At 57.8% G+C, this 10,463-nt stretch overlaps 1 protein-coding gene across 1 annotated transcript; it reads left to right on the top strand.

The window, feature by feature from the left end:
• Window positions 1–145: 145 nt before the first annotated feature.
• On the top strand, window positions 146–9,437 carry AMER1 (APC membrane recruitment protein 1). Its single transcript, XM_069015717.1, has 2 exons — window positions 146–234; window positions 1,951–9,437. The coding sequence occupies exon 2, from the start codon at window positions 2,039–2,041 to the stop codon at window positions 5,231–5,233; it is 3,195 nt and encodes a 1,064-aa protein (XP_068871818.1). The 5' UTR covers window positions 146–234; window positions 1,951–2,038; the 3' UTR covers window positions 5,234–9,437.
• The last annotated feature ends 1,026 nt before the right edge of the window (window positions 9,438–10,463 follow it).

Below are 10,463 nucleotides of genomic sequence, written 5' to 3'. Positions count from 1 at the left end.
CGGTTCGGCGAGCGCCATGCGGAGGCCGCGCCCCTCTGCCGCCGGCGGAGGCCGCGCCCCGTCAATCGCCGCGCCCCGCCCGGGAGGCCCCGCCCCGCCCGTCACGCGGCGCCGCCCCTGCCGCCCGCGCCGGGCGGACCCGCGGCCCCGCGCCCCTCGCGCGGCCTGAGGGCTGGGCCGGGGCCGGGGGCTGCCGGGGGTCCCGGGGCTGCCGCGGTGCCGCCGCCCCCGCCGGTAAGTGCTGGGCACGGGGCCGGGCCCGGGGCCGCCGCCGCTCCCCGCGCCCGCCGCGCCGCTTCCCCGCGGCCGGGCCCGACCCACCCCCCCCCCCCCCCCCCCCACCCGCCCCTCGCGTTTTCCCGGATCCTCCCGAAAGTTTGGGAGCGCGGCGGGGGGAGCGGGGAGGGCCGGGCTGGGGGAGCGTCCCCGTGCGGGGATGGGCGGGCCGGGGGTCCCTGAGGGTCACCCCTGCGGGTGAAACGCTGCATTTCATTGTTACGGTGCTGCTTTTTGTTGCTTTTAAACCTTATTTTCCGTGTTTTATTGGTCGTGGCTCTTTGCCCTCGGTGCTCTTTATTTCTCTTTATTTCATTTTTATTTATTTCATTTTTTATTCTTCTCCAGCCTCCCCTCCGCAGCAGTGCCGGTGCTGACGTGGAGCTGGAGAGAAATGATTCCCAAAAGGAATTTTTGAAATCCTGGCTCTGCCTCATGCCCTTCCCCGGCTGTTTTCCAGCAGCCCCTGTCCAGGTGCAGGTTTGGGGGCTTCACCCCGTAATTTTCCAGCAGCCCCGCACAGATCCAGGTGTGGGGGTTTCTCCCAGGCCCCTCTATCCAGGTCTCTCCAGAGGCTTTGGAGACACCTGGGACTCGTGGTGGGCTCTGGCAGAGCTGGAAAAGCCCAGTTTGCCGGTGGGGAGGCGGCTGTGGCAGCCGGCTACGCCCCAGCTGCTGCTTCCAGCGGGACAGGTGAACGTGAGGGGTTATCAGCAATCCCAGAATTCCAGAATCATGGAATGGGTTGGGTTGGGAGGGACCTTAAAGCCCGTCCAGTTCCAACTGCGCTGTGGGCAGCGACTGCCAGATCAATACAGAGGCAAAGCAACCCAGAACTGAGCAATAAAAATAGACCTGGAATTGTGGGTTTGCTCTGGGGTTGCGGGAGCAGAGAGCATCGTTTGGATGTATTTTTAATTTGGGCTCTCTGGTTAAACACCTCGGGAAGGTTTCCTGGCCTCCTGTCAGTCAGAGCTCAGCCTGGGGCGTTACAGCTTGGGAGCACATTAGGATTTTATTGCATTTAATTTTTCCACCCTCACCTCTGCAAAAGAAACATGATTATAATTGTTTTATTTCTCCTGTTCCTGACAGCAGTCCAGGGTCAAATTTCAAACCTACCTCTCTGCTTCCGGGATAATCTGATCAGGGGGTTCACAGTGGGTGTTTTTAATGCGATTCTCTCTCGCTGGACAGATTATTTTAAAAACAAGTGAAATCTTCTATTAAAAAAAAGCCAGGGTAGTAAGCAGAGTGGTTTTTCCCTGGACACGTGTGTAGGGAGGGCTGTGTCCTGGTTTGGCCTCCCTCAGGATGCTCTTTGGAGCCTGGCATTAGGGCTGGGAGGGGGTTTGGGAGGTGCTAGCTCTCACTTAAAGGTAGCCAAACCTGATCACCCTGGAGACGAAAAATCTGGGAAGCTGAAGGGTTTGGAGCGTGGAGGCGCAGGGGTCAGACCTGCCTGTCCCCAGAGGTTCTACCCAATGGAGATGAGTGGTTTTCCTGCTCTGGCAGACTGGTAAATTTAAGCGACATTTTGGTGCCTGGATTTTGGAAGTGGAGAGAGATCTTGGAGGCTCCTGCAGCTGGTGATGGAGCCCTGAGACCCCGGTGCCTTCAGCTCTGCCCCTTGCGCTGCCGTGTCCTCACCTCTGCTCTTTCCCTGTGCCTCAGGTCGGCGGTGATGTGTCCACCCCTGCTCCCGGAGCGCCGCGCTCCCACAGCCGCCGCTTCCAGCTAGATCCAAACCCGCCCCGCTGCCATGGAAACGGGCAGCCCGGAGGAGCGGGACGGAGGGGACCAGCGGCGGGAGGAGGGCGGGGACGCCCCTCCCGACAGCGCCAACGGCTCGGTGCTGCAGCAGCCGCCCCCCGGCAAGCTGAGGAAAACGGCCTTCAAGCTGTTCGGGGGCAAGCGCAGCATCTGCACCCTGCCCAGCTTCTTCGGCGGCCGCGGCAAGAAGGGGCTCAGCAAGTGCAAGACCCACGACGGGCTGAGCAGTGCTGCCTGTGACAAGGGCAGTGGGACACAGCCGGACAGCCCCTCGGAGGGCAGCAGGGATGGGCATCCCGGCCCCCTGCCCAGCTCCCGCAGCGCTCAGCTGGCTGTGGACTCTGGTGCCAGGGGGGATTTGGGCCAGCAGGACAGCTCTCCTCCCGGCAGTATCGAGGGCTGTGACAAAAAGCCCAATGGGGAGAAATCCTCTTTCCCCAGACCCAAAAAAGGGCTGAAAGGATTCTTTAACAGCATCCGGCGCCACCGGAAGAGCAAGGCTGCTGAGAGTGAGAAGGCAGAGCTCCCCGAGTGGAACGGGGACACGGAGGAGGCCGGGAATGCTCCTGGAATGGCAGTGGAGAGCCAAGGGGCCGCAGAGGGCAGGGGAGCAGGGCCGGTCCCTGAGGCCACGGCCTGCCCGGGGGGCTCAGGGGGTGACCCCAGCTGTGGTGAGGCCGCTGAGCCCGCTTGCCCCGTGGCTGATGGAGGCAGCTCTGAGGGTGACACGATGGCCGTGCCAGGGAATGGGGACGTTCCAGATACAAAATCAGAGGCGGAGGCTGCTGCCTGCGCTGAGTTTGACCGTGAGAGTTTGCTGCTGGCCTTCCACCCTGACTTCATGGACAACGAGCCTCCCTGCCTGCACTCCGGGGACCTGCTGAGCCTCATCCTGGGCGACGTCACCTCCCTGAAGAGCTTCGACTCCCTGACAGGGTGCGGGGACGACATCGCTGAGCCTGACATCGCTGAGAGCAGCATCTCGGTGGAGCGCAGCCGGGACGCCACCAAACGCAGCTCCTGCCTGGTCACGTACCAGGGCGGCGGCGAGGAGATGGCCATCCCTGAGGAGGCTGAGGAGTACCTGCACCAGGTGTGGGACAGCGGCGTGCCAGGGGACAGGAGCTACGGGGCCCAGGTGTCAAGCAGCAGCCTGGAGACGCACGCCTCGCATGAGGCCAACGCCCACCCCTACATGGGGGACGCCATGGACGGCGTTGACCTCCTGACGCCCCAGAGTGACCAGCAGGAGTCTGCCCCGAACAGTGACGAGGGGTATTACGACTCCACCACGCCAGGGCCGGAGGATGAGGCTGGAGAGGAGCTCAAGAAGGACCGACTGCCCCGGGACAGCTACAGTGGAGATGCACTTTATGAGTTTGACGCCCTGATGAGCCCCTCTCACGGGGAGGAATCCCTGTTCGAGGGCAAAGTCCCACGCCAGGGCATCTTCAGCTACTTCATGGACTTCTGCCTCCCTGCAGAGAAGAGCCTGATCCAGCAGATGATGGATCAGAAAAGAGGGCTGATGGAAACTGAAGAAGAGGGGCTTGCAGCCATTCAGAAGGAGCTGCTGTACTGGGAGCTGCAGAGGGAGCCGGTCCTGAAACGCCTGGATGTGTCCAGCAAGGAGAAGTGTTCCCGGGAAAAGCAGTGCATTGAATGTAAAAGTAGAGCAGCTGGCTCCATTGGCAAGAGTCAGAGTGGCCTTGGGAGCGAGCAGGTGGCCTCGCACACCCCGACCCAGGCTGTCAACGGTAGGGTTGCAGTGGCTAGGGCTGAAAATCCAGAGTGGAGGGATTTTCCAGGGACTCTGTGTCCGGAAAACTGTTACAACAGCCAAAAAGCCCCTGGAAGTTGCCTTACTCAGCTCACAAAGAACAACGCGGGGTTCGACGCAGACCTGGACTGTGGGATGTTTGGGGACTCCATCCACGGCAGCGTGGCCCCAGCCAAGGCAGGGATGTTCCCTGGGTTCAGGCTCGCGGAGCAGGAGCGCGGTGGTGGAGCAGAGCCCAGCCCCGGCGAGCCCCAGGTGGGCAGTGAGCCTGAGCACGCCGTGAGCTTCTCGCAGGCTCTGGTGGAGTTCGCCAGCAGCGGGACCCTCTTCTCCAGCCTCTCCGAGAGCCTGGGGAGCTCGGCCTCCAGCTCGTCCTTCACCCAGAACCTCCCCGCCCTCCCCACCATGGTCACCTTTGACGTGGTGGATGTGGAGCAGGACGGGGAAGGGGAGTGCGAGCAGCACCCGGAGCTGACCGCGGGCGAGGACATCGCCGAGGCCTTCGACGACAGCTACGGACAGAAAGAGTCTTTGGCTGAATGTGACGAGAGAATGTCCCCAGGCTTCTCCCCGGGCTCCTTCCAGAGCTGCAACTGGGGGGTGGCCAGCCTGCCCCGCCACCTGCGCCTGCACGGGCTGAGCCCCTCCATGCCCACGCCGCTCTCCGTGGACCGGAGGAGCCGCTCGCTGGACACGGAGAGCCTGGAGTTCGAGCTGGCCGAGCCGCAGGGCGCCCGGAGCGGCCCCCAGCCCTGCCGGCTCTGGGCCAGGCGCGAGGCCAGCAGGAAGGACTCTGCTGGAGCCAGGAGGAGCAGGAGCAAGGAGGAGGGCGAGCTGGTGGCTCCCGAGGGCGGCTCAAGCTGGCCGGGCCTGCGGCACCTCCAGCCCGGCACTGACACGGCTCCTGGCGGGATGGAGCTCTGGGGCTTCGTCCCGGCCGGCGCCGTGGAGAGCATCTGGGAGCCATCGGAGCCGCCAGACACCGTGTCCCCTTTCCTGCCTCTCTCCCGGGGTGGCACCGGGGAGGCTCCGCAGAGGCGGCCCCAAGATCCGGAGCTGAGCAGGCACCCGCTGCGGCCCTCCAACCTCCCCCTGCAGCCGGAGACCAGGTGGGGCTGGGAGGCAGCCGGCTCCTACCGGTACCACGGGGATGTCCCCAAGCTGTCCCGCTTGTTACCCTTGGGAGAAGCCGAGCTGCCCCCGAGCTTCACCTTCACCTGCTCCCCAGAGCACCGTGCCAAGGGCAAACCCGTGGGCATCGCCCAGGGCATGCCACAGCATCCCAGTGGGAGCAGCGGGGACACCGAGGGCCCGGAGCGCTGCCCCGAGCCCCTCAAGGGCAGGGCCACCCCGGGGCACGGCGGCTGCCGCAGTGCTGTGCTCAGTGTCACCGATGCAGAGTAGCTGCAGGAATGTCACCCTGTCACCAAGGCCGAGTATCTCTAGGAATGTCACCGTGTCACTGAGCCAAGGGGTACAGGAATGTCACCGTGTCACCAAGCCATGGGGCTGCAGCATTGTCACCGTGTCACCATGCTGAGGCTGCTCTGGGCAGGGCTGAAGGGGGGGTAAAGGGCAGGGAGGGAGGAAACCGGGAGCAGTTTTGGGGGGACTTTATTTGAGCTGGGCTGATGCTCCTCTCCTGCAGCCATCCATGGCCTCGCCCCTGCGGATGCTCTGGCAGGGTTTGGAGCTGCCTCCAGGATTCCTCCATCACCACTGAGGCACTTTCTGGTTCTCCAGCCCTTTCCAGCGCCAAGTGCAGCAGCAGCCCCCAGCAGAAGCTGGGGATGGACCCGTTGCTGGTGTGGCAGGTTGGGGTTTGCGCAGGATTGGGGCTGAGGGAACAAGCCTTGGGCAGACTTTTGAGGGAAATGGGGCTGTTTTCCTCTTTTTGGTGAAATGTTTTGGTTCAGACTCACTTTGAATGTCTTCCACCTCAGGCTCAGTCTGGGGAGCTGGGAGGAAGGGTGCCGCTTGTTCCAGAGCGAGGACGGGGCGAGGCAGCTGGAAAGGGGAACTTTGCAGCAACGTTTTTATTTATTTGGTTTTTTCCTTGCCCCAAAGGAAAGCAGGAGCTTTTGTGTGCGTGCTGATAACGTTCTCCAGGTCTAGTTTGAGTTTGCTCAGAGAGATGTGCTGTCCATGGTATCCCTTTGAAGAACAAAGTGTTGGTCCCTTCTTTGTTGTGGTCTTCACAGTGCAGAATTCCTGGTGGAAACCTTTCCCGTGCTTTGTCCTGGGCTCCTGGCCTCTCCAGGGCCGTGGGGGCAGGGATGAGGCCTTTGAAATAAGCTAAATTTGCATCGTGCCTGTAGCTGTGAAGTGGCAGATGCTGTTACTTTCTCAAAAGGAAGCTTTGTGGCTTTTTAATTTAATTTTATTATTTTATGGTTGTTTTCTTTGCATAAACCCACAGGAGCAAAGTTTTGTGTTTGTTGGAATTCGGGATGGACCACAGCTACCTTGGGCTTCACAGCTTCCTCCTCCTGACTGGAGGGAACAAAAAAGCTGGGAGGTGCTGGAGGTTTGGGATTTTTTGCATCTTCGAAGGAATGTGGAGGAGGGACACAGGCTGAGGGGACCCTACAAGCTCCTGTGACATCTGTTCCAGGCTGCTGATCCCCCCTGTCCTCTGTGATCCCAAACTTCCAATCTGTGACACAAAGCTGCTTCCCTGTCCTGTCCAAGCTCTGTGTTCTGATTGAATTCCATTACCAGTGATTTTTGTTTTCCCCCCCATTGCCCTTTTTCTATTTTACTTTGCAGCAGAGTTTGTAGCATTCTGAAAAATCATCCCAGAGTGGAAATAGCGGAGTTTTACCACATTTGTGGAGTGAGGGATGGCTCTGCCTGGGTCAGACTCGATTTTCCTGCTGGGTCCTGCCCTGCTGGGTCACCTCCTGCTGCTTTCCTGCTCCATATGGATGTGGCTCCATCAGCTGCTCCCTGCTGTCCCTGGATTTCCAGGCACAAGGAGCTGCTTTGGGTTTGATGGGGATTTTTCCCCCCCAAGCAAAATGAGGTCTTGATATTCCTTTTGAGAAGAGATTCCTTCTGCCCTGCCCTTGGGTATCTGGGAAGGAGCAGGGAAAGGCAGAGCCGGGCTTGGTTCAGCCTCTGTGTGTGATGTGATTTTCCTGCTGAGGCTGAGCAGATCCATCTGTGCATCCGTGGGCTCAAACCTGAATTTTTCCCTATTTTCCTGCCAGCCCTGCTGCAGGGAGTTCCACAGGAACGTGCTGTGCCATGTTTTTCTCCCTCATCCCTCTGGGACACCGGAGAGGGTTTCCTGGGACAAACCTGGCTCTTGGTGCCACACCTGGAGAGGAGATCATGGTGAGCCAGGGGAAGGTGCCCTTGCTGGGAGGTTGCCTCCCCTCGTTAGCACAGCTGCTAATGAATATTGGATATCCCTCCCTGGAGCAAGGACAGGGTCGGGTCTGTGCCCGTCTCACCCCGCTCCCAGCACACAAACCACGGGCAGACCCTGCTGGGGACACCACAGGGCCATTGTCACCCCCCTCACACCCCTGGCTGGGTTTGATCCCTGTTTTATTTCCTTTCAGCGTCTCACCAAAGGCATCTTTGGGTTCCAGGCTCTGTAGCTTTGTTCAGCCAAAGTCCTACTGAGGGCTGGGAATGTCTTGGTGCTGAATGAATGTTCCAAGGTGTCCGTAGGAACACTGGGCTTGGGTGTAGGTACGAGATGGGGAGGTTCAGTGGGAGCAATACAGCCAAGGCTTGATTATCTGACTCTATACCAAAGGTTTCTCCTCTTCATTCCATGGGAATTCAATGAGGCAAATATCTCTGGAATTCAGATGAGTTTTCCTAACGCAGTTTAGTCACTAATTCGCTGGATCTTTGGCAGATTCTGCCCCATTAACCCAAAGAAATCAGAATTTCCAGCGCAGTAACTCCGCCTGTAAATGATGGCTGCGGTAGGGATTGGATACACTGCCTGCTGAGCCACTCCTCCCAAAAAACCCCACTCGGGATCCGTAGGAACAAACCTGGTCTGGAGCTGGATCAGTCCAACACTGCCTTACCCGAGGAGCTCACCTTTGGGGGTGGTCACTGAGGCTTCTTATGCAAAAGGGCTTCTCTACCAGAAACCGGTCTGAAAAGTCAGGAACAGCAGATTGTCCCGCCAAGGTACTGAGGAAAAACTCGAGGAATTCGCCTGTCCCTTGCAGGGAAGGCCTTGCCTGAAGTGAGGAATGGGGCTGTGAAGCTGTCATGAAACCACTGCCATTGGGGTCAGCCTGCCAAGAGGTTCTGTGTTGCATTCTGGGGACTTTGGGGTTTGCTTTGCTTTGTTTGTTTTTATACACATAAGAAAACGGTCGATTTTCTCTATTTTTGTATAGTTTTGCATTTTATAATCATGGGGAAATTTTACAGACTGTTCTTTTACTCGTGTGTCTTGTCTTTCCAAGTGGTGTGGTTTGCTTTTCCGATGGAGAAAAGGCCATTCCTGCTGCTGCCATGCCCGGATCCCACTCTGCTCCCCTGGGAATGTGCTGGGGCCTCTTCCCAGCCTCTCACCAACACACTTTGCACACACCTGAGACATCCTTAACCCTCCTCTGTCACACTCAGCTGTCCCTTCTTTGCTTTTCAGTGTTGTTTTTAATCTGAATTTGTGGATTTTGGTGATTTCTCCCTCCAAGTGTTGTAAAAAGCCCACAGGTTTCTGCTGAGGCTTTCCCTGCTGTCTGCTGATGTTATTTTATCCAAAATTGGGGCTTTTCTTAAATCCCTGTGCAGGAGATGCTGTTGGTTGGTGCTTGGAAATGCTCTTGGACAGGTTTCCTCTCCCTTTGGTACTCCCTGGCTGGGCTGGGAGCTGGGATTTTGCCCTGGTGCCTGAGGATTGCTCCTTAAATAATCCTGGGATGATCAGGGCTGCCCAGTTTCTCCTCCTCCCTCCTCCAGGGAGCTCCAGCCCTGTGCTCTTGCATCACTGAAGCATCTCCCTGGAATGATACTGCCTTGAACTTTGGGATCAGAGGAGAGGAGAGCTGCTGGAATGCTAAAATTCAGCCAAACCCAGATTTTTTCCCCCAGCAGAGGTGGCAGTCGCCACTGATTTGGCTCTGCATAGATTTTTATGTTTTCTCATTAATAATTTGTCACCTAATGGTGCTTTTAAAAGTTTTTCTTGATTGGGTTTGCCCCATTCCCAGCACATGATGGACAGGAAGGTTTCTCATCAAACATTCCTGGGGCACTCAGACCCACCTTCCACATTCCCTCTGCCCTGGAATTTTGGGCTGCCTCCTCTCCACCTGGGGCCTCCTGCTCTTCTCACCCACACTGAGTCACCCTCAAGCTCCATTTGGGTGAAATGAGAAATGAAAATCCCAAAAAGCCTCTCAGTTGTAAGGAAATAAGGAATTAGCCCTTGTCCTTGGCTGCCCCATCCCGCTGCCAGGCTGGTGGCTCCTCCCAGGTGACCAACCTGTCTGAATTTGTTTTTTTTTTGTTTCCTTCCTGGTCTCATTGCTACTAGTCCTTTCAAGTTTTTAATGTATTGATTGTGTTTTAAAATGAATGTTCCTTTCACTGAATTCTAATGAATAAACTGCAGATTTTTAGAGAACTTTGGGTTTCACTGGTGGTTTGGTGTTTTCTTGCTTATTTTACCCTTGATTTAATGTTTTTCTTTCCCTTCCTCTCCTATCTGTTGGTTGTTTGCCAGTGAAGTGGATTTTTCCATGGGAGATGGCAACAGAGATCCTTTGGAACAGGGTAAGGCTCCTCAAACCCCGTGCCATTAATGAGCTCTGGAAAAATCCATCCTTTAAGGCTCCACAGGCAGATTTTCCCTCTTTGGGCTCCAGCAGTGCCAGGGCTGAGGTGGGTGCCAGGGAGCAGAGACTGAGGGGACCCCACCTGGCTGGGACATCCCTTGGGATGGCAGAGAAGGGTCGGGAGGGATGGTTTGATTTGGGATCCTGCTGGATGTGTTCCTCAAGTGCCTCCCAGGATTTCAAAGTGCACTGGCAGACCCAGGAGAAGAGTCCTGCCCTCCCCTCCTGCCTTCCCCGGGCAGAAATTGAATTTGTGAGAAGCCGTAATTATCTTAGATCCTGATGAGCTGCGCCCTTAATGAGCCCCGAGTGAGCCGGGGATGCCCTGGGGAGGCTTCGTCCTTTCCCGCTGCATCCATTGAAGATTCCCGGCCATCCGTCAAGCTGGAGGGGAGGGAAGGCTCTGCCCTGGCGGCTCTGAGCCTCTCCTCCTCCTCCTCGCGCTGCTCTTCCTCGGTCCCAAACCTCCTCAGGCAGGAGGCTCCTCTGGGAATGCCGAGTTTCCATCAGAGCTCCCTCTGCAGCCTGGGCCTTCCCCGGTGTTGCACGGTGGAGAACTTTCCCGTTCCCAGCCTGAATCCATCCCTGTTTCATTTTAGAATCAAACCGGCTCTATCATGGCCACAGGCTCTGCTCCTGGACCAGCAGATGTGGCAGAGCACCAGTTGGAAAAGCCTCCCTGAGCCTTCGGATACTCTTCAGGCACCTAAGGAGCTTTTCCGACATCCCTGTGCAAATCTCCTCTCCCTGTGACCCCGCACAGAGGGCTCAGGGCTGCCCCAACCCAGCTCTCCCCTCCAGCAGAGGCTGCTTCT

The sequence above is a fragment of the Aphelocoma coerulescens genome, chromosome 4A (assembly GCF_041296385.1).
Source record: "Aphelocoma coerulescens isolate FSJ_1873_10779 chromosome 4A, UR_Acoe_1.0, whole genome shotgun sequence".
Classification (NCBI taxonomy): domain Eukaryota; kingdom Metazoa; phylum Chordata; class Aves; order Passeriformes; family Corvidae; genus Aphelocoma; species Aphelocoma coerulescens.
The sequence above is the reverse complement of the archived record's forward strand: the minus strand, read 5'-3'. Positions and strand labels throughout refer to the sequence as shown.

What these genes read in the sequence shown, in the direction of transcription:
- AMER1 (XM_069015717.1), top strand. Translation starts at nt 2,039, where the DNA reads ATGGAAACGGGCAGCCCGGAGGAGCGGGACGGAGGGGACCAGCGGCGG.